At 33.2% G+C, this 25,121-nt stretch overlaps 1 protein-coding gene across 1 annotated transcript; it reads right to left on the reverse strand.

Moving 5' to 3' along the window:
- Positions 1-6,821: 6,821 nt before the first annotated feature.
- LOC126891421 (uncharacterized) lies at positions 6,822-9,571 on the reverse strand. The gene is made up of 2 exons (XM_050660595.1): positions 9,426-9,571; positions 6,822-8,703 (listed from the first exon to the last, which is right to left on the reverse strand). Exon 2 carries the CDS (start codon positions 8,571-8,573, stop codon positions 6,822-6,824), a length of 1,752 nt encoding a protein of 583 aa, XP_050516552.1. The 5' UTR covers positions 8,574-8,703; positions 9,426-9,571.
- Positions 9,572-25,121: the final 15,550 nt, after the last annotated feature.

The following is a 25,121-nucleotide window of genomic DNA, read 5'->3' on the forward strand; positions in this document are numbered from 1 at the left end:
GTTTTCTTTTGGCGTTGTAAATGATTTCTCCAAATCTTTTCAGATACTGAATGTTACATATTTATCTTCTAATGAATTTCTTATTTCCGTGGTTATCTAGGTCGATCTGAAATTGTTTCGCAAGCTTTGCTTTTGCATGCCTTAATATTTGCAACTTAATTTTCCTGTCTTCGCCTCGTAGTTGTGATCGGAGTTTTTATTCTCTGCGCACTGCAACCGGTTGTCGCACAAACCCATTTGTCTTCATCATTTACTAGCTTCAATTTATGTTTGAATTTAAAGTCATTCAATAATAACATCACATTGCCACGTTCACTAGTTATTTTTTCTAGGCGGTACGTTTTTAAAATTTTTGCTGTTGTAATTTGTAATCTTAAAAAACACTCCGCTACCAACTTTCTCTTAGGAAAATTTGGCATTTTATTCGCTTCAATTTACCTGTATACTAGCCCCATCAAAACAAGAAAACATAGTTCAAAACAACAAATTAATACTTAGAAGTAACTTGCGACAACTAGCGCCATGAATGTTAACAATGAAGATTACAAACAAAGAACAGTGAAGATTCATTTTACCTGGCCAAAGTAAACAATAAAATTTAAACAAAACCTATTAATGCATTTATCTCTATTTCATGATATATTATATAATAAATACCGATAATAAATATTTTGTTAAAATGAACAAAATTAAAATCGGACGAATTTCATGGTGACAACGGACGAATTTCATGGTTACTTTTGAAGGATAAAATAAATTCGGACCAATTTCATGGTGTCATAACGTCCCCTTAAAATAATAAAGTTGTATCTGGACATTCAACCATTTTGAGAAAACAAAGGCTAAAGTTTGCGTAACCAATTATGAACTGTAAAATTATTAATATCGATGCGGAATAATTTTTATTCTTCTAAAGAATTCTTCTAGTAAATTTAATTCACAAATATTAGAGATAGAACTTTAACTAAATCTAGAACTGGCAAGTCATAAATGAACATAAAACCTTGTAAAATTACATTTTCATTAATATTTAATCGAACATGGTTTTAACTGCCAGTTACAACTTTGTTAGATTAAGATGATTTTCACATCATCTTCTTCTTAACGTGCCCTATCAAGTCCCCTTGACGTTGGCGATTAACATGGCGAAACTGTCTCTGTCTCGAGCTATTCTAAATAGGTGTTCTGCTTTCTTTATTCCTGTCCACTCCCGGATATTCTTCAACCAAGAGGCCTGCTTTCTACCAATTCCTCTGCGTCCTTCGATTTTACCCATCATAATAAGTTGAAGAATATTATACCGGTCTCCCCTTACTACGTGTCCAAAATAGGCCATCTTTCTATATTTGATGTTATCAAGCAGCTCACGGGTAGCATTTGCTCTCTTAAGGACTGTCACATTTGTCAGCATAGCCGTCCATGGTATTTTTAGAATACGTCTGTGCAGCCACATTTCAAAGGCCTCCAAACGGTTAATGGTGGATATTTTTAATGTCCATGCTTCGACACCATACAAGAGGACTGACCAAATGTAGCATTTAATCATGCGCTTTCGAAGTTGAAGTTGCAAGGTATCATTACAGAAGAATGACCTCATTTTTAAAAATGTCGTGCGGGCTATCTCGATTCTACATTTTATCTCTTTATCTGGATCTAGTTGTTCAGTAATATGGCAACCAAGATATTTAAAACTGGGTACTCTTTGAATCATATGACCATCAACATATAACCGTGAATCTTGATGGGCCAAACGGCTAAATACCATGTACTTTGTTTTTGAACAGTTTATATTTAGGCCAAACTCTCTTCCCACTCTGTCAATGGCATTTAAAAGGTGTTGTAATCCATTCATATCATCACTGAAAATAACTGTATCGTCTGCATATCTGATTGTATTTATCAGAATTCCATTAACCTTCACACCCCATTCCAAATTATGCAGCGCTTCCTTAAATATTCTATCTGAATACAAATTGAACAACAGTGGGGACAGTATACAACCCTGTCTGACGCCTCTTTGTATTTTGCATATTTCTGTTGATTTTCCATTTATGCAAGCTGTCGCTGTTTGACGCCAGTATAATTTTTCTATGATTCGTACATCTTGACTATCAACTCCTTTATCCTTTAGTATTTTAATTAATTTGTGATGTTGTACTCGATCAAAGGTCTTCTCATAGTCAATAAATACAGCAAAGACGTCTTTCCTTTGATCTCGGCATTTCTGCAATAACACATTTAGTGCAAAGAGTGCGTCCCGGGTTCCCAGTCCATTTCTGAAGCCAAATTGTGTTTCATCCTGGTCTTCTTCACATTTATCTCTGATTCTATGTTACTCTTCGCCGATGTTACCGGTTTTTATTGAAGGTATGCGAAGGTAAATAACTAGTTTTATTTTCTACCAAACAAAAAAATAATAATAAGAAATCAAAAAAATCGGAGAATTCACAAACTATTTATTCTTATTAACCAAAACTAAAATAATTCATATTAATCTTAATTGAAAATATAAAAAAACCCAAAAGGAAAAGGTAAAAAGCTCAACTAAAGTTTATATTTGCCTCTAAGAATATTCTTTTCAGCGTACACCCATATTATAATTCTTAAAACTATGTAATATTATATTTAGGTACTATTTACAAGAAAAAAAATACAAAACCAAGATATTTGTCAGACTGCTGTATGGTGTGGTGGCTTAGACAGGCAAAACAACGTTCTTTTAAGAGAAGTATTGGTTTAATCCTACCTTATGTTTTCTTTTGTCGATGTTATACACGTGGACGATGTCGTACGGCATTTACATACTTGGATACTTCACAGTTATACAGGTTATATAATATATCGACCCTGGACAAGGGTGTTTCAAAAAAACTCACAACATCAAAATGAATTGGAGAGAAAGAAAAATTGTTGGCCTGAAATGAATAGATACATCAGCATGCAAGCAGAGCAAAAGGTATAAATTAAAATTACTAAAGGTTTCCCTTTAGACAACGAATCAGGTGTTAAAAAAACAAAGCTTACCTTAAAGATAGCGTATGGCCAAAAAGAAAGGTCTTGGGGACCTAAATATCCAGATATTTTAAATCCTTGCTGAGCAAGACAATCGTCAACTTCATCAAATTGAATATTTCTTAATTAGTTATCTGGATTACTTCTGATTAAATATCCTCAAGGAGTTTCATAAGACAATACTAACTTGTCCTCATGAAGTGTAAATCAAAAGTGAGCAAGATATGACACTAGACAGGTAAAGACAAAGAGATGACCCTTACTAGACAGGTAGCAATGTATACCTAAAGCCTACTTCATGCCTGATTTTCTATATGATTTCGGACTTAAAAATGGCTTGATAGCCGCTAATGTTCAAGACAATATAGAAGCCTGATTTTTATAATTGTTTAGGCCAGTACTTGTGACAATAAAGCAAAAATTATGACAATCTTATTTATAAGAATCGTTTCTAGTTGCTTAGCGACTTTTAACCCGTAACAACCCCACCCTTACTTGCAAAAAGTTTCAAAGAAACTTTTAAGTCCTAACGGTACAAAACAAAATAAAAATAAAACAAAAATAAAAAAAACAAAACCAAAAAAAAATAAAACAAAAACTTGTAAAGATAACAAAATCTTACAATAAAATTTTCAACACATTGTAACTCTATACTTCCACATCAGGAGGTTTAGACTTAATGTCCTTAACCTCACTGTCCTGAGTAACCGGTTTCAAATCTTTTGCATTCCAGGTTCCTGCATGAGAGCCATTTTCATCAACAAGTTCATAACTCCATGGGGAGACCACTTTCTTAATACTAAATGGTCCTACAAACTTTTGGGCCAATTTTGCGCTGAAATATCTTGTAGCATCAGACTGAACGAAATTTCTTCTCCAAACCATGTCCCCTACTTTATATGTTTCTGTCCTTCTTCGCAGGTTATATGGAACTTTACTTTTCTCATACGCTGACTTAAGTTTCTTCCGAACATCAGAAAACAGTTTATCCAGAGATTCCTTCCTTGTTCCGATATTATACTGACCTTGTTCAGACTCATGTCTATTTCTATTGCCATTCAGATTGATTTCCCTACCAAAATTAATAAGGTTCGGTGAGACTCCGGTGACTTCATGAACCGAACATCGCAAGGCACATGTAATCTTTGGCAAAAGAAGATCCCAGTGTCTTTGATTTTGAGAGACATAGGCCGTCAACATAGTTTTTATTACTCTATGAACTCTTTCCACGGGATTAGCTTGTGGATGGTATAGTGCTGTAAACTTTAATTCAATACCATAGTTTGAGACAAGTTGTTGGAATGTATGGCCACGAAATTGTGCTCCATTATCCAACAAAATTCTCTCTGGTACACCATAGACTAGAAACACCTCATTTTCTAGCAACTTAACTATGTTGGCTGATGTCGCTGCTCTAATCGGGAAAGCTAAAATAAATTTGGAAAAGCAATCTAACACGGTGAAAATATACGAAAATCCTGAAGTGGTCCTAGGTAAAGGTCCAACTAAGTCTATACTGATGAGAGTCCATGGATGAGTGGCAGTCGGCTGCTGAGATAACAATTGACCTCTAGGACGTTGCTGTTCTGGTTTTATCCGTTGACATATTGTACAGTTCTTTATATAGCGTCCTATATCTGATCGCATCTTTGGCCAATAATATTTTTGACTAAGTCTTCCAAATGTTTTTGAAACGCCAAGGTGTCCATACGTTGGAGGATCATGATGATCTCTTATAAGGTTTAGTCTTTGTTCCCTTGGAACAACCGTTACCCACTCTGATAAAGCTAGTTCAGGGTATCGCGGTTTTATATTCTTCAAAAGTTTTCCTCCCTCTATCCTCCAAAGTGGATAGTTTCTAGGAAATTTGTTGACCTTGGAAATCATACCCAAGTACCATCGGTCTAGACTGACCTGTGTAGAAGTAGAACAGTCTACATCCAAAGCATTTATGCAAGGAACTGCACGAGATAGTGCGTCAGGCACTAGATGATCTTTTCCTTTCCGGTGTATGACTTCAAAGTCATATGCCTGCAAACGCAGAGCCCAACGAGCAATTCTGCCTATGGGGTCTTTAATGGAAAACAACCACTTTAAACTAAAATGGTCTGTAATAACTACAAATTTAGTAGCTTCTAAGTATGGTCTTAGTTTCTCTACAGCAAATAGAACGGCGAGACATTCTTTCTCTGTAGTAGAATACTTCCTTTCGGTTTTTGTCAGTGATCGACTCAAGTAAGCTATAACGTGTTCTTCATCTCCATGTTTTTGAGAAAGAACAGCCCCCAATCCATAGTCACTTGCATCTGTCTCTACTATAAATGGTAAAGAAAAATCAGGACACGCCAAAATGGGTGCCGAAACTAAATATTCTTTAACCTTATTCAGGGCGTCCTCGCATGTCTTATTCCAAACGAATTGTACATTTTTTCGAGTAAGTTGAGTAAGCGGTGAGACAACAGTACTAAATGATGGAATAAATCTCCTATACCATGATGCCATACCTACAATCCGACGAACATCCTGAACAGTTCTCGGTGTCGGTATTCCCAGTATTGCTTCTACCTTTTCTGGATCGACAAGTAATCCAGATTTATTTACTACGTAGCCTAAATACTTCAATTCTGAACGACATATTAAACACTTCTCCCTATTAAGAGTAACACCAGCGTCGGTTAAACGCTGAAATACTGTCTCTAAAACTTTTAAATGCTGCTCAAACGTTGATGTACAAATAATTATATCATCAAGATATACAAAAACATAACTGTCTAATTCGGGACCTAAAATATTGTCAATTGCACGCTGCCATGTAGCAGGAGCTGAATGTAGCCCAAAAGGCATACGACGAAACTGAAATAAACCTCTATTAGGCACTGTGAAAGCAGTTAAAGGTCTAGATTCCATAGCTACATTTATTTGCCAATATGCTGATTTGACATCCAAGGTAGTTAAATATCGTGCATCTCGAAGTTTATCTAGAATAGATGACACATAAGGAATTGGATATGCATCCGGAACGCTTACCGCATTTAACTTTCTATAGTTAACACAAAATCTCCATTTGTCATTCTTTTGTACCATGACTATGGGCGACGACCACGGTGAGGTTGAAGGTTCTACTATGCCTTTTTCTAACATTTGGTCCAGTTCGGTATTAACTACCTTTTGTAGAGCTGGTGACAATGGGTAGTACCTTTGTTTAATGGGTGGTGAATTGGTATGTATCACATGCTCCACGCCCTTTATACATCCTGTCTCTTGAGATGTCATTCCTAAAAACGCTTTATCTACAATCTTTTGTAATTGATCACATTGTTCTTTATTTAATGAATCAAAGTCCTGGATTCCAGAAATTAATACACTATTTAACTCTTCTTCACGGTTAAAAAACCATTCTCCCTTAAAAAGGTCTGGGACTATCCCCATAGCTGACCAAAAGTCAATACCTAAAATAAGCGAAGAAACAAGGGATGGGATAACTAGAATATTCAAAACACGAACCCGATCTCTTAACCGTACTGGTACAGTAATAGATCCTATACTTTCACATGAATCACCTGAAGCAACTATACATGATTTCTTGTTATCTTCATTTAATGGGCAAATGTCTTTAAACACATCCCAACCAGATTTTCCAAGAATGGTTCGTGATGCTCCACTATCCAATAATCCAAGTATATCCTTTCCAAGAATTGAGACACTCAAGTATGGTCGTTGATTACCTTCAGCATGGGCTAAAATGTATTCAAGGACCGCTGTATTATCAGTTGTCGGAGTTGATTTACATTCCATTCCACTCGTCCGACTTACCGAGGGAGAGAAGCTGCGTTTTTTGAACATCTGGGACAGTTTTTCGTTGTCACATTGTTGCATCCACATTTATAACAGAAGAACTTCTTAGGCTGGTTACAATTTTTAAACTTGTGTCCCTCAGATCCACAATTAAAGCATGTACCCTTATTCAAATGTTCAGATTTATCGCTATTTGCAACTTCTTCTGTAAACACAGGTGTTGTAACCGGACTCGTAAAAATAGGAGTTGACGGCTTTCTATAAGCTAATTCAGGTTCTACCAAAAGTCTGGTGCTTGAAGGAGGAGGGCAAAATTGTCGAATCCTTGTTTCCATTGCTTCCATAGCCTTGGCTAATGAACAAAGATCACTGATGTTGCTAATTTTTGTTAAAGCCAAGCCCTGCTGAATATAAGGAAGCATATTCCTACGAATGATATTCAGTCTTTCTTCTTCGTTAGGGGGGATCAATAGTTTCTTGAATAGATTTTCCATGACTGAAATATAGTTTATAACTCGTTCCTGTGAGCCCTGTGTTCTTCTTCGGATTTCCTCCCATAAGGAATTCTCATAGTCATGGGGCTGGAAAGCAGACCTAAGTTCCTGGACCAGATTATCCCACGATGTAAAATTTCCCATTCTGTACCAGAGTAAGGCGTCTTTGGTAAAAAGTTCTGGAGCCGAACGAAGTAGTCTCTCTTTAGATACTCCTCTTGAAACTCTGAGTTCCTCCACTCTTTCTAGAAAACTAGTAACGCTCGAGATTCCATCATATTGTAATCTCCATCTACTTATATCAACGTTCTGAACATCATGCTTTAAGAAATCTAGCGAATCCATGATTTTACTGTTGAAGTTAGATGAAGGTGTTTCCAGATTAAAATGTCGAGCTAAAGTATTATCAATCTCCCTTGTAGGTACTGTTGCACTACTTCCATTATTAAAATTGTGCCTTGATAATCTTGTATCAGTTTGTGGTTCCGTATGCCTAGTGTGATTTTCAGAAGAATTCATTTCTCTACTTGAATTAAGTGGTCTATTTATAGCACTGGACATATACTCTTGATTCCCATCTGATATTCTGCTTGAAACCCTCAGAGAACTAGAACATCTTTGAGAATGTACTTGTGGTTGTATCGTGCTATCATGTTGATTTTCTTCAAAAACCTGCCTTAAGAATGAAACTCTATTGCCTGCAGTTGGTGAACTGTTAGTAGCTCCAAACAGCGCAGCTTCAATAGGATGCTCTTCAGCTAATGATTCTGAGTTTACCAAACCACATTCATGAGACCCGGAATGAACAATTTCAGGCAATAATGGAACTGAAGTATCCAAAAGTGAGATGTGCTCTACTTGATTATCTTTCCCAAAGCTCTCATAAATCCTGTTGACTTCTAATAGTAACCGTTTGTGCCAATCTAATAGTTGATTCCTTTGAGCTTCCTGTTTTTCGTTGCATTGAAGTCTGTTAAGTCTAAGTTTAACATGTGTTAGACGGGAACTAATTCTTTTAAATTCATTAGTTCTGTTCTCTTCATTAAAATGTTCTATACCTTCTTCCAGATCGCTAAGTTTCCCTGAGCACAACGAAAACTCAAAAGATGGGTCTATATTAACCACCTTAGGAGAATCTCTTTGTCCCTCTCTTTCTGCTTTAAGAGCTTCTCTCAACGTAGCCCTTTTCGTGTGTACATTTGCATCAATTGGTAAACTTCTTATTGATAACTCATAACTGAGTTCATCACCCAAAAGTCTATTAACCTCCATATTAAGTAAACCGAAAAAGAATAAAATAAAACCCTATCTCGGTTAGAGATAAAAAAATATGATAAAATAAGAGATGAAGTATAAAGTAAAGACAAAAAAAAATCTCAACAATATATTATAGTATCCTATTCTTAAGGTACTAGTACACTTTAGAAGACCAAAAATAATCATTTTTTTCAAGAATTTTTTTCTCAGAACCTTTATTAGAAATGAACATAAAACTTTTTACATATTAATATCTAACTCTTAGAGAGTACAAAAAATATATATATTTTCATTTATGCACGTACACTAATATTGTAGAGGGCGCAAAAGTCGGGGCCTCGAAAAATGATGGCGGACAGTTAATCTCAGGATTGGGATATCTGAAACAAAAAAATCGTACTGCATTTGAAAAAGGAAGGTTTCTTCCATGACAATTTACCACAATTTGACCAAAAAATAAAAAATAAATATTTTTTAACCATGAAAAACTGAAGAAAAACGGGCGATTTTTTCACAAAATTTTTTCAAATTTCCGTAAAATCTTTTCTTTGCGGAATTTTTCACTAACGGTGGTAAATTGTCACGTAAGAAACCTTCCTTTTTCAAATGCCGTACGATTTTTTTGTTTCAGAGATCCGAATCTTGAGATTAACTGTCCGCCATCGGAACTACTTTTTTTCGAGGCCTCGACTTTGGCGCCCTCTACAATATTAGTATACGTGCATAAATGAAAAAAATATATTTTTTGTATTCTCTAAGAGTTAGATATTAATATGTAAAAAGTTTTATGTTCATTTCTAATAAATGTTCTGAGAAAAAAAATCTTGAAAAATTGCTTATTTTTGGTCTTCTAAAGTGTACTAGTACCTTAAATATTTTTGCGTGAAATGGCAACACGCAACCCTTACCCAATGTTACAAAAAACAAAAAAAAATAACTTCAACTACTACTTTAAGTTATGCGAGCTTACAAAAAACAAAAAAAAAATAACTTCAACTACTACTTTAAGTTATGCGAGCTTACAAAAAACAAAAAAAAATATCTTCAACTACTACTTTAAGTTATGCGAGCTAGTAGTAAGTCAATACACAATAATTGGGTTAAAACCGAACACTAAAACCGATAAAATACTATGCAATATATATTTTATGAGGTGCAATAATTTTGAGCCACCCTGTATATTGGAAATAAAGGAATAAAATTAACTATTTATTTGCAAGAAATCAAGAAAGTGTCCACAAAGCACAAAAATCAAAAATATTGTGCCTAATAATATTTGTGTACAGCAGTGTATATCAAAATATCTGTGTAATATGTAATAATAATTAATATTAAGCCACTATGCCATATCAAAAATCAAAAATTTTATGCCTAATAATAGTTATGTACAGCAGTGTATATCTTTATATCTGTTAAATAATAATATGTAATAATACTCAATGCTTTATAAAATAAATAATAACAAAAAATTTTACGTTGGAGCGCCAACTGTTACTCTTCGCCGATGTTACCGGTTTTTATTGAAGGTATGCGAAGGTAAATAACTAGTTTTATTTTCTACCAAACAAAAAAATAATAATAAGAAATCAAAAAAATCGGAGAATTCACAAACTATTTATTCTTATTAACCAAAACTAAAATAATTCATATTAATCTTAATTGAAAATATAAAAAAACCCAAAAGGAAAAGGTAAAAAGCTCAACTAAAGTTTATATTTGCCTCTAAGAATATTCTTTTCAGCGTACACCCATATTATAATTCTTAAAACTATGTAATATTATATTTAGGTACTATTTACAAGAAAAAAAATACAAAACCAAGATATTTGTCAGACTGCTGTATGGTGTGGTGGCTTAGACAGGCAAAACAACGTTCTTTTAAGAGAAGTATTGGTTTAATCCTACCTTATGTTTTCTTTTGTCGATGTTATACACGTGGACGATGTCGTACGGCATTTACATACTTGGATACTTCACAGTTATACAGGTTATATAATATATCGACCCTGGACAAGGGTGTTTCAAAAAAACTCACAACATCAAAATGAATTGGAGAGAAAGAAAAATTGTTGGCCTGAAATGAATAGATACATCAGCATGCAAGCAGAGCAAAAGGTATAAATTAAAATTACTAAAGGTTTCCCTTTAGACAACGAATCAGGTGTTAAAAAAAACAAAGCTTAGCTTAGAGATAGCGTATGGCCAAAAAGAAAGGTCTTGGGGACCTAAATATCCAGATATTTTAAATCCTTGCTGAGCAAGACAATCGTCAACTTCATCAAATTGAATATTTCTTAATTAGTTATCTGGATTACTTCTGATTAAATATCCTCAAGGAGTTTCATAAGACAATACTAACTTGTCCTCATGAAGTGTAAATCAAAAGTGAGCAAGATATGACACTAGACAGGTAAAGACAAAGAGATGACCCTTACTAGACAGGTAGCAATGTATACCTAAAGCCTACTTCATGCCTGATTTTCTATATGATTTCGGACTTAAAAATGGCTTGATAGCCGCTAATGTTCAAGACAATATAGAAGCCTGATTTTTATAATTGTTTAGGCCAGTACTTGTGACAATAAAGCAAAAATTATGACAATCTTATTTATAAGAATCGTTTCTAGTTGCTTAGCGACTTTTAACCCGTAACATCTACTGTGGATGATACGTAGAAAGATTTTCAAGGTGTGGCTCATAAGGCTTATCATTCTATAGTCGCTACAGTTTTTCGGACGTTGTTTTTTTGGTAGGGTTATGAATTCGGACTTTAACCAATCTTCAGGGATATCACCAGTCGAATAAACATCATTGAAAAGTTTGACTAGTATTCCAATGTTTTCCTCATTTATGAGCTTTAACATTTCTGTAGGTATGTTGTCGGGACCTACGGCTTTATTGTTTTTTGCCAATTTTATAGCATGTTGTATTTCTGATTTTAGTATTTCTGGTCCTTCACCTTCATCTAAAGTGTCCAGTTCTTCGGGTCTATCATCATTATACAGTTCATTTATATAATTATACCAGGTAGTTCGGATTTCGTGTTCGTCTATTATCATTTTTCCCGACGAATCGGTTATAGTATGTGGAGTTTTCTTATAATAAAGACCAGCTACTTCTCTAACTTTTTTAAACATATTAAACGTATCATGTTTTTCATTCAACTTTTCTAATTCCTTGCATTTATCCTCCATCCATTTTTCTTTAGCTACCTTTATTTTTTGTTTAATTAGTTTTTGTTTTTCTTTGTATTCTGTTTTGTTATCTTTCAGTTTTCTTCTCTGCTCCATCAATTCCAGGATTTCATCAGTCATCCATTGTTGTTTTTTGTGCCTCTGCATCGTTGTCGTATATTTTTCCATTACTTTCCAGGTAAGATCTTTAAACGTGTTCCATATTTCTGTATTGTTTTCATTTGTTGAATTCTTTAGCTGCTTATTCAGGTCATTTTCTATTAGCGTTTTGTTGGATGCTGATATATGTAATTTTGGTGTTTTGGGGTTGTCTTCGACTTTTTTGAGCTTCACTTGGATGTCAGCTATTAGAGGGTTATGGTCTGAACCGATATCTGCACCAGGATATGTCGTTGATCTCTTGACACCATTCTTAAATCTCTTGTTTACTAGAATATAATCTATCTGATTTCTAATTATATGAAGCGAGTGATCTCCTGGTCCCTTCCATGTATATAATCTTCTTTTGTGTAATTTGAACCATGTATTTGCGATTATCATGTCATGTTCTTGACAGAACTGGTATAATCTATCGCCTCTTTCATTGCTCTCCCCTAGTCCATATCCACCTATCAGGTCAGATCTTCGTCCTTGACCAATTTTCGCGTTAAAATCTCCAATAATATATGTGATTTCGTTCCTTTTTAGATTGTTAAGTGTCTGTTTTAATTGACTATAGAATGATTCAACATCATTGTCATATTTCTTTTCTGAAGTAGGGGCATATATCTGGATAACATTGACATTAAATGGTTTACTATTTAATTGGAGTATCGCTAGTCTGTCATTTACAGGTACAAAATTTTTTACATATTTCTTGAATTTAGATGTTATAAATATGCCAACTCCATTCCTATGATGTACGTCATCTTCTACACTTCCAGAATAGTATAGTGTGCCTTCATTTTGTTCACATGTTCCCGCTCCAGGCCAGCGGAGCTCACTGATGCCCATTATATCAATTTTTAAGCGTTTAACCTCTTGAACTAAGTTACTGAGCTTGCCTGCTGCATAGAGGCTTTTAACATTCCATGTGCCTAATCTGATTGTACTGCTAGACATCTTTAAAGTTGTCGTACTTTTTAAATTGTAGGGGTTTCGTGTGGTGACGACCGGGAAGGCCCTACAGTCTGGTGCGCACCCTTCCCTGCCGGATCTTGGTTTCCGAGATCCATGATCAGTAATACTCTGATTATGTTTGGATTGCGCCATGTTAACTTTACTCGGGAGAAATAATTGGAGTGGTTTCCCGTTGCCTTCCCCAATGATTTTTCTGGTGCATTAGGTTTACTCCTGTGGGTTGGATAATCGGAAAGGATTTTTGGATATTTGGTAGGAAACTTGGATCGGGACATGACCTCCCCTATTTGGGTTTGGGGGATAGCCATGGCTTGCGTGAGCAGGGTCGCGTCCCTGAAATAGATCTGACTTACACCGGGGTCGTATAAGTGTATCTATCCGCTACTACAATGTAGCGGATAGTAATAGTCTTGGTCATTTTGTGGCATGGACGGCATCACTTTCTTTATGACACTGATTTTTTCCTTTGAAATTTCTTTTTTGCGGAAAGAATTTTAGGTACAAGATTAAGTGGAACTTTCATTTCTGCAGTTTTTTTTTGCGACGTGGGAGTACTGGATTAGCCGGCCTTATTGACACTTTAGTAAATTCATCTTCAGTGTGACTTTTTTTAAAACATACCTCGGTTAAGTCATGTTTTGAAAATCTTAGAGAACATACTTTGGTAAATGGAATGTTTTTATAGTTGTTTTGAACACTGTTCATAATCCCTAAAATCTGACTCTTTCATTTGAATTATTTGAAAGGGGTTTTTTTGTTAATTTGTTTCAGTTCCCTTATAAAGGTAAGACAAATTCTGTTTTAGACATGTGCCTTTCAATTTGGCTATGAATATTGTCTACCTTCTGTACAGCACCGTGTTCAGGAATGGAATACTTCATTGTGAAAACCTCCAGGTCTGGATGATTTTTAAGTACATCTAAAACACAAAAAGGAATGTGGGAGTTTCGATTTTGGGGGACGCAGCTGTCACTGCAAGTGATAAGTTGTCTAAGATGATTTTCTTCTAAAACCTTTTCTATAATTTTTCTGCACGCACTGGCTAGGCAGTTTCCATTTCGTCCCTGGAGAGTTTCTATCCATATTGCACAATCTGCCTTACTAGTTGTGGATAAATGCCCTGTTAAATTGTACACAGTAAGTTTTGGTAAATAAAATTAATTACCAATAGAAGATCTTAGGCAGGTTATTACATTTTTCAAGTCAAAACATAAAACTGGAATGTCACTTTTCTTATCATTTTGTTTTTCTTTTGGCATAGCTTCCTTGTCTTTAGTATGTTTTTCCATAGATTCGGCTTTAGTACTATTTAGTCTATTTTCTTTTTCCTTTAAGTAAAAGGCGGAGCAGGTTTCACACATGCCTTTTTTTTGGTTTGTGAAAACTATAAATTAGTACTTACAAAATATATACACCTGTACATTGAGAGTTTAACTGTTTCTAGGTTAATTTCAGCACAGTAATTAAGATATAAATCGTACATTTTTGGAATTGTTACTGTTGCTTCCAAACATTTTTTGGAAGAAATCATTTCATGAATACTATAACCACGGTGTAATTACTGTTTGGAAATTACAAAGTGCTAACTGCATGTAGATAGAATCCTGTTAAATTAAATTGACGAACAATCGCTGCAAATAGAACTCTGCGATTATTCTAAAACATCTTCCCGTGATTAGATGGCGCTAATTTTTATTAAAAAGAATACTTACTGTTGCTTCCAAACATTTTTTGGAAGAAATCATTTCATGAATACTATAACCACGGTGTAATTACTGTTTGGAAATTACAAAGTGCTAACTGCATGTAGATAGAATCCTGTTAAATTAAATTGACGAACAATCGCTGCAAATAGAACTCTGCGATTATTCTAAAACATCTTCCCGTGATTAGATGGCGCTAATTTTTATTAAAAAGAATACTTAGAACCTTATTATACCAAAATTTACAATTTGAGAAAAAGTGCAGTTAGAACTTTGTTATTGTAAGTGGACGATAAAATGAACCGAACGAATTTCATTTGCGCCGGCTCGAATCATTGCATTTTTCAGCAAGTAAGCGACGACACAGAGTGGTATTTTATATCAAAAGCTGACCAAAATGAAAATTTCACACACTAGCATTTCGGGCCGATTCTTGTCCCTAAATCAGGTCGTTATATGTGACACCATATGAGGCTAACCCTCCCCAAATAACCTTGCCAAGCAATGTTGACAGCTGTCACTTCGTAATACGTTTTGGCTGCGGTTAGTTTTGGGATTTTTCTATACCTTTTTTGTACGATTTGCGATATCTGTATTTTTATTATTCAAGTATTTTTAGTAAAAGGGGCAGTTATGAATATGCCACAGGAAGGTAAGTACTTAATAATAAACAATTTGTTTAAATATTACCTTCTAGAATCTCAATTAAAATTAATAAAAAATTTTATATAATTTTCGATATAAACGGATGATTTTAGTCACTGTCTACTCATCGATACTACATAAGAGTTAATTCATTATAAAGACTAGACTATTTATTTTGATAAACAGTTTTCAAAGTTTCCACATGGTTCCCCCAAATTAATTAAAATCGAAAACACGATGAGTTGTATAAGATAATTTATGAATTTGTTAATACACACCATGCATCTAAATCTACAAATTTTGTACAAAGTTTGTAGATTTAGATGCATGGTGTGTATTAACAAATTCATAATGTATTAGATACGTACATTCTACGTTTATCATGACTGTATGGATTATTGAAAAAGCTTTGTAGGTGGCAGTATTGTAGTAACTATAATGCCCTATGACTGGTAGCTGTAAATGGCAACAATGAAAATGTCGATGACAATTATTGAATGACAGAGCGGGAGCGTGGGCGATGGCCGTGAAGTTTTGTGTTTTGTTTTGTTTCATAAAATTAGATGCATCAACAGTTATTTTAACGATCTGTGGGGTTTTCTGTTTTCATTTATTTCGTACCGTGGAAAAATACATTATTGTAGAGTTTGAAGACGGTAGTGTCGGTACCGCCTCAGAAGAATGGTTAACACCTGATAAAAATCACGTTTATTGGCCGCCATGCGAAGAGAAATTCTCATTTCACTGCGCACTAAGTCGGAAAAAAGCGGTAAATCTAAACACGTGATCACTGTTTGCACTAACAAGATGCATATATAAAACAGGTAAAACTATAATAGATCCATAATACGTAACCAAGGCAAATATCAAGTTTCTGTGTGAGTTATGGATTTTAGTGAAAAATGTTTGGATTTATTTTTAGATAACCTCCAAAAAGCGCTTCAGAAAGAGTCACTAGCGGAAGAATTTTCCAATTTAGAATCTTCTGCAGAGGAAGAGAATAAACGTCGTCCCCAAAGGTTTCGTCCAGTTCGTTTTTGCGACACGGATGAGATTGAAGAAGAGCTGGCTCGTCCTTTAAAACGGTCTGTGGAGAAAGACATACGTCCCCGCAAAAGACTTATTACCCCCGCTGGTCTGCATGACAGTGAAGATGACCTGGATGTGCCCTCGCCCTCGATGAACACAAATTTTAAGGATTTAATTAACAATAGTAAGTAACATTGTAACACATATTACACAAAATACTTGTTTTCCTATAGCTTTTCAGTTTTTGAATTGCCTAATAATTATAATATGTAATAAAGCAATGTCAACGTAACCAGGATATCAGGTTATTTATCAGTGATTAAAAATTATGATATGTTATTTTAAAATTATATTATATTTATTAAAATTATTATATTATTTATTATATACAGTGGCAAATTCACATTTCTGTATTTGTTTCTTGTTTAAAGGACAAGAAAATATTTAATCATCAAGCAACATCCTTGATACTATTCAGAACATAAGGTATGATGTTGGTAAGTTATTTTTTTAAATTTCATAATAGTTTTTTAATAAAGCAATGTCAAAGTAACTAGGATATTTGGGTATTCATCAACGATTAAAAATTATTATTATATACCGGGTGTCCACTTATATTTTCCCCCATTTTAACTGCCTATAACTACTAAACGGCTCAAGATAGAAATATGCGGTTTTCGCTGAAATATTTTATTTTAGTAAAAGTTTTGTCTGAATGGATTGAATTTTTTATATCGCTTTCAAATACGAAAAAAAATGGCGGATTTTTGAAAAAAAAAAGTTGATGACTTTTTTTATGTAACACCCAGTACATTTTTTTAAAAATTGAAAGAATGGTCATTTACCTATCCAGCGATATAAAGTTTTTCAAGATCGGTTCTCAAATCACTGAGTAATTAATTTTTAAAATGAGAGGTGCAGCGTGGATAGCACATACCTAAATAACATAAGCAAAATGATATTATGTTAAGTGATTTCCACATTGCATCTCTCATTTTAAAAATTAATTGCTCAGTCATTTCACACCCGATTTTAAAAAAATTTATATCGCTGGATAGGTAAATGACCGTTTTTTCAAGTTACAAAAAAATATGCTGGGTGTTTTAATAAAAAAAGTCAACGTTTTTTTTTTCAAAAATCCGCCATTTATTATTTAAAAGCGATATAGAAAATAGACATTTACTTAAAAACTTAAAAACCGGTCATTTACCTAACCATCGATATAAAAAATTTTAAAATCAGTTGTCAAATGACTGAGAAATTAATTTTTGGAATGAGAGATGCAATGTGAAAATCACATAACATAATATCAATTTGCTTAGTTATGTTATTTAGGTATGTGATATCCATGCTGCATCTCTCATTTTAAAAATTAATTACTCAGTGATTTGACAACCGATTTTGAAAAACTTTATATCGCTGGATAGGTGAGTGACCTTTCTTTCAACTTACAAAAAAATATACTGGGTGTTCCATTAAAAAAAAGTAAACAAGGTTTTTTTCAAAAATCCGCCATTTTTTTCGTATTTGAAAGCGGTATAAAAAATTCAATCCATTCAGACAAAACTTTTACTAAAATAAAACATTTCAGCGAAAACCGCATATTTTTATCTTTAGCGGTTTAGAAGTTATAGGCAGTTAAAATGGGGGAAAATATAAGTCGACATCCGGTATTATTTCTAGGGTGCTCGGTAAAAGAAGTGTAACGCCAGGTTTCATAATAAAGTTAAAGTGAACATTAAATTTGAAGTTGCCTTTAACTATAAAAATTGGGACTTCATTAAGTTGGAGGGTCCGAGAAGTTAGCCACATTAGATTTTCATAGAACGTTGAATTGAAGTTTGACAGTGTTGCCATGTGATGATAATGTATATAATGTAAAATATGTTGCACGCTTCAAATATACAGAGAACGCTTCTAAAACTACCTTTTCACATTATTCTATGGATTTTGATATATTTTGAAATACTTGTTGTTTGTTTTGATATTAATTGCAGTTAATTACTAGAAATTTTTTGTGGCAATTGCCCTGATAGATTACTGGAGAGATTTGGCAATAGAGTCAGAAAGTTTAAATTTGCGTTTGCCAGATTGCACAGATGTTCCGCAGATATACATTTTATGCCTTTCTTTCTATTATATTATATTTCTTTTTATTATTTTATTATTTGGAATGAATGTACCTAAATACTGAAATGCTCTTAGTTACTGAAAAGTGTTCACTTCGTCAGTAGTGTTTTGTAACAAAAGTTTTTGTGTTTATTTTGTATTTTTTTAAAATATTAAAATGCCTTCAACTATTTCAGCACGTGAAAGACTTTTGAACGCAGCGCAAATGCGGGAAGAGCGATTCACTTTAGGGGAGGTATATACAAATTTCGCGGATAATTTTAACGCATTAGTGTGGTGCGCGATGCGTTTAATAATTAAAAATAGTATTTTGTGCAATATATGCAATATTAGTAAATATTTAATAAAGCGAAATTCCTTGTCGGACGGATACATCTGGAAATGTAATGGATGTGGTCAGCGTACTTCGGTAAGAGATGGTTCGTTCTTCTCCAAAAGCCTGCTACCGTTGAAGAAAATGATCATTATCCCAGATCAAGATCGAATCTGGGGTTGGAAGTCCCACTATTGTCGACTGGTGCAATTTCTGTCGAGAAGTGTGCACCAGATATTTGCAAGAGCACCCTGTGGAAATTGGAGGATTCGATGAAAATGGTGAACCCATTACGGTAGAAATTGACGAATCCTACTTCTTCCCCAGGAAGTACAATAGAGGTGCTTATAGGCCCGGAAGATGGATTTTTGGTGCTGTGGAGAGGAATAGTGGAAAATTGCCCATCATATCTAGGTATGTTATTGTTACAAATATATATCCAGGGAATAAAGTAATATTCTTTTTAGAACAATTTTACCTGAGTCAATAATTGTTTCCGATGGATGGAAAGCGTATGCCAATATCGGTCAATTGGAAGGAGGGGTGTATGAACACAGGGTTGTGATTCATCAGCAACATTTTGTAGACCCTGATGATGATAGTGTTCATACACAGATCATTGAAAGTGTGTGGATGCGAGAAAAGGAGCTCCGCAGACAATGCGGAACTTCTAGAAATTTGTTCGAATCTTATCTGGATGAATTTCAATGGAGAGAGCGGACAAAAAACAAGGACAGATTCGTAGAGTTTTTAATTTGTCTACAAGAACAGTTCGTAGTTTAGTAAATCTAAGATTATTTTAGTTAGTCGTAGTAAAATTTTTAGTTTAGTTTGCTTTTTAGCAGAACAATTCATAGTTTAATTAATTTTAAAATCAGTTTATATAGTTTAGTTTACACTTTTTAATTAAGTTGTGTGTATGTATGTTTGTGTGTGTGAGAGAGAAAGAAAGATAGATAGAGAGAAGATGAAGAAGCAGGTCCTTTAGCCAGTTTTTAAAATTTTATTTATTAAAAGTAAGTGCCTACTAGGTATCTTTGAACGTACTTAAATTTATTATACATTATCACATTTTTTGTGATTTATTATTAATGTAATTAGATCTACATAATTACATAATGTATAGGTTGAACGTTTAAAGAAACAGAACTGATTTTTTCCAACTTTTTTATAATGGTTTTATAATGTAATATCACATGTGGTTCTAAATATTTTGACCAGTAAATTGATGTGACATAAAAAAATGCTTTTTAAAGTAAAAATGCTAAAATTTTTAATATAACATTTTAAATAAAGTCTTCATTTCGAAAAACAGTAGGTACAACTAAGATTAACAATTAACGTTGATGAATAATCAAATAAATCACTAACACTTATTCTACTAACTCACACATTTGCACTTGGCACTGTGTCTAATATATTCTGTGACTTTCTTTTAAGCTAACTTTATTACATATCTATAATTTGTAGATCTGTATATTTCTTAATTAATGATTAATTTTCTGACAGTTTTATGCAAATTATTTATACTTATTACAAATAGCAACTTTTTTTAATTTCTGCGTTTGTCGGTCTGATAAATAAAACACTTTATTATCGCTTAAACGTTTAGGCTATTTGTCATTTCCAATAAGTACTTTAATTAATAATAATAAACATTACATTATAATACACAACACTAAATTTACATTTGTTACCAGCTTAACTTTTTGTTATGGAATTATAATATTATATATTTATGCAAAAAAATATATACCTACCTTTTACCCATATAAATAGCTACAACTTCCATTTTAGACAAATTATTTATCCTAATAGTACTGTGGACTTGTATATCTCTATTTTCAGTTGCATATATTCTGGAGTCTGTTATTATTTACATTATATTTAATATTTCTGTCTTTAATCAATGTTAGTAAATCAAAGCTTTTTAATATTTCTGTGGACTTGTGTATCTGTGTTTTCAGTTGCATATATTCTGGAGTCTGTTATTATTTACATTATATTTAATATTTCTGTCTGTAATCAATGCAATAGTAAAATCTTAAAACAGCAGAATTTTACTTATTTTGCAATTTATTTTACAAATTTCGTTTTCATATATATTATAATAAACAAAAAATATATAGTAAAATCTTAAAGCAGCAGAATTTTACTTATTTTACATTTTTAACTTTATTATTGATACTAAAATCTTGTTATTTCGACATCCTTAGAGAAATTTAAAATTTTTTCTCGTTATTTTATCTACATAGTTAATGTTTTCCATGTTAATAAATAAATTAATAAAAATATATCACATGCTCTTTCTAAGAACACATGGCAACACTGTCATGCCTTCATTTCCTTATATCTGTGGCTAACTTCTCGGATACTCCAATTTAATGTTGCCCAAAAATTGCATTGTTAAAGTCAACTTTAAATTTAAAATCCACTTTAACTTTATTATGAAACCGGACGTAAGTCAATTTCGTCAACTTTTCAGGAGAAGCAAAAACCGATAACTAATTCGCACATCGACTACCAATTTTATCTACGGTCAAATAATTTTATTTATTTTATATTGCCATATTGGCATGTTCTATTGATCCAAGGTAACGATATAGTCCTTTATAGTCTTTTTCGGCACAAGTGATAATTTGACCATTTTTGACTTATGCTCTCTTTACCGAGTACCATAGATTTATTATTATATTAAAATTATTTTATTTGTTATATACATTAATTCATCAGTGGCAAATTCACATTTCTGTATTTGTTTTTTGTTCTAAGGACAAGAAAATATTGAATTGTCAACCAGCAACATTCCTGACAGTGATCAGAACATAAGATATGATGTTGGCAAGTTTTTTTTTTAATTTTAATACCTTGGCTGCGTTACGAACATATATACCTTGTACTACATTAACGGTTGGCTTTGTCATAACACAAGTGTCATATTTGGTATAAGGGACGTATATGTCTTGTAACGCACTTAACGTATGTTTATAAATGTCTCTGAACGCAAGCAAGGTGTTAATACAATTATTTTAAACTGAATAATATTTAGCTGCTTTGATGCCTATTTTAATTAAAATTAGAGAGCAAAACAGTCAAATTCTTGGAACTTTAAGAGAAAGAAATGTTCAATATCAAATTCCGGTGAGTTTCAGCAACAAATTGCCAGCTAAAACTGTAGAAGCATCTATGTCACTGGAAGAAGACATTTTAGATAATAATAAAGAAAACTCATTGGTAATTATACTCAGTGGCATTAGAAGTGTAACACCCAGAAGGAATCATTTCTGGAACTTAAATTTTTGGCAACATGGTACATTTTCATCAAGAATGAAACGATAACATTGGCAAGACTTTTTATTGACATTCAAAATTTGTAATAAAAAAAAATTAATGTGTTTGGGGACCCCCTAGCTGAACACATTCCTGTACACGTCTAAGCATTGACAAAATGAGATGATCGATATCTGCTTGTGGCACCTCGTTCCAAGCAACTTGAATTTCATGGATTAACTGGATTAACTTTAATGGATCACATGTCATGTGTCATTGTTTGTTTATGTTTTTGTTGGATGCATTTTTGGTGATTTAATTACTTTAAAAGGCGCATTTTATTGTGAAAACAGCCTTAATTGGTTCCGTGTCCTGTTTTTTATCCGTACAATTGAAGTCAAATTTGTGATTACAACATTATTTCTTGTTTTTGTGTAGTTGCAAAATCCTAACCTATAATGTCAGGCACATGTGATAATTGCAATAAATCATGCATTTTTAAGGAAACAACATCTTCCGCCGACGTCTTTGGATTTCCTTGTGATTATTGTAAGCTGGTATTGTGTAAAAATTGTTCCAGTGTTAGTGCCACGGAAATCAGAGCAATAGTGATGCCAAGTAGAATAATATCATATGTGTGCAAGGATTGTGGTACCTCTTCGAGTTTTTTTGTAACTGGTTACCTCGAGACCACATTTGAGTAATATGGATACTTTTCTTCATGTCGTAATTTATTTGGTTAGGAATTTTCCCCCTCTCTGGGTTAGGATCATAGTATTGTTACTTTCTTCCTGGTTATGTATTTGTATTTGAGATTTATTTTCGATTTGATCCCTGTTCTAATAGCTGTGTACCAATTAATTATTAAATACCTATTACTGAGAACACTTTTGATGTGATAATTTATTGCAAGACAGTTTCATTTAGATTTTTTTTATTTATTTTTGGTGTTGGTGCTTATATAGTGTGGTTTCCTGTTGTCTTATTGAGGTGAGTGTTTTTTGACTTATACAGGGTGTCCAGAAACTCTACCGACAAACGAAGACAGGAGATTCCTCAGATAATTTCAAGATAATTTAACCCAATTCATCTAGTCCGAAAATGCTTCCTAAGGGAGCTAAATCTCTTTGAAGATGGCGTCATGTAATTAGTTTTTCTTAAATACCTCCAGAACGCTTCTATTTAGAAAAACAAAAATTGGTATACATATTTACTTTCCAGAAATGAATCGATTCCATCCATTGCTAATTTCTAGTACAGGTCATATGCGGCCGTTTTGGGTAGGGCAACGGTTATTTTATAGCCTAACTTTTTTGTCTTTAATTTTTTAGCATTTCTGACTCTAAATTATTTAATTGTGAGTTATTCTAGTACTAAAAGGTACTCTTAGTTTAAGTCGATAGGACACACCGTTTTCTAGAAAAATCGATTTGAAAATTTTTCGTTCCTTGAATTAAAAAAAAAGATTAAAAAAAACTATTTAGAAAGATGAAAACTGGTACATTTATTTATATTCCAGAGATTAATCGATTTCATTAATGGCGAATTTCTAGTACCGGTCATAGGCGTCCGTTTTGGGTAGGTCGACAGTTATTTTATAGCATACCTTTATTGTCTTTAATTTTTAAGTATTTTTGACACGAGATTATTCAATTATGAGATATTCGAGTACTAAAAGTTACTCTTGCTTTAAGTTGGTAAAATACATTGGTTTTTTTTTAAATTTTTTTAACTTTTTTTTTCAAATTCCCCAAACTAAAAATTTTCAAATAGATTTTTCTAGAAAACGGTGTATCCTATCGACTTCAAGTAAGAGTACCTTTTAGTACTAGAATACCTCACAATTTAATGATCCAGTATCAAAAATGCTTAAAAGTTGAAGACAAAAAAGTTATGCAATAAAATAACCGTTGCCCTACCCAAAACGGACGCCTATGACCTGTACTAGAAATTAGCAATGGATGGAATCGATTCATTTCTGGAAAGTAAATATGTATACCAATTTTTGTTTTTCTAAATAGAAGCGTTCTGGAGGTATTTAAGAAAAACTAATTACATGACGCCATCTTCAAAGAGCTCTAGCTCCCTTAGGAAGCATTTTCGGACTAGGTGAATTGGGTTAAATTGTCATAAAATTATCTGAGGAATCTCCTGTCTTCGTTTGTCGGTAGAGTTTCTGGACACCCTGTATAGTCATACTGAAAAATGTATTTTGTGCGTGAGGAAGTTAGATAAATAAATTATTAAATAAAAAATAAGTATATTTAAAAAAAACCTTTTGGTAAACTTTAAGATTCAAGTTTTACTTGTTTTTGTACTTCAAATATGATATCTATTTTAAATTTTAGACATGTCATCAAATATAAACATTACAAAAATGCTACAAAGCAATTGAAAAGATTTAAGGAAATGAATGTGCGAAAAATATCTAGTATTAATATTTCAGAGAAAAGTGATAATACTAGTTTAGATAATAAAACTATGGATATGACAGACACTAATGATAATTCAATGGATGTTTTTGAAAATTTAGAACATCATCCATTACCACACTCTCAGACACACTCTGTTTTGAATATGAGAATATAGCAGAAAGCAATTTATTATTAGAAGATGAAAAATGTATTAGTGAAACTACCGAGGATACTACATATATTAAAAGTCTTACCACTAGCTTATCAGAATGGTGCTGTAAACATAATATTATACATGTGGCTATTAATGTTAAATATCTTAAAACCATATCATCCTGAATTACCGTGAGATGCTAGAGCTCTGTTACACACTCCAAGGAAAACCATTCTACAATCAATAAATTCAGGTCACTATGTTCACTTTGGATTGAGAAATTGCTTGCAAAAACTATTGTCTCAGTATTCTGGAAAAGAGTCTCTTGATAGTGTAGAAATTTTAATTAATAATAATAATAATAATAATAAACCGACTTTACCACGCAACACCATCCAAAAAGTGCTGTAGAAAGAACGACATTACCACGCAATTTAGGAGGAAGAGGACTTATGGATATAGGTGAGCAATTAGACAAACAAATTGCTAATTTAAGTTCTTATTTTCAGATGCAGGCTGAAACATCTACTCTACATCGCGCTATCTGCGCAGTAGATGACACAACACCAATAAAACTGAGGGAAGCAGAACT

Source organism: Diabrotica virgifera, chromosome 9 (genome assembly GCF_917563875.1).
Source record: "Diabrotica virgifera virgifera chromosome 9, PGI_DIABVI_V3a".
Taxonomy (NCBI): Eukaryota; Metazoa; Arthropoda; class Insecta; order Coleoptera; family Chrysomelidae; genus Diabrotica; species Diabrotica virgifera.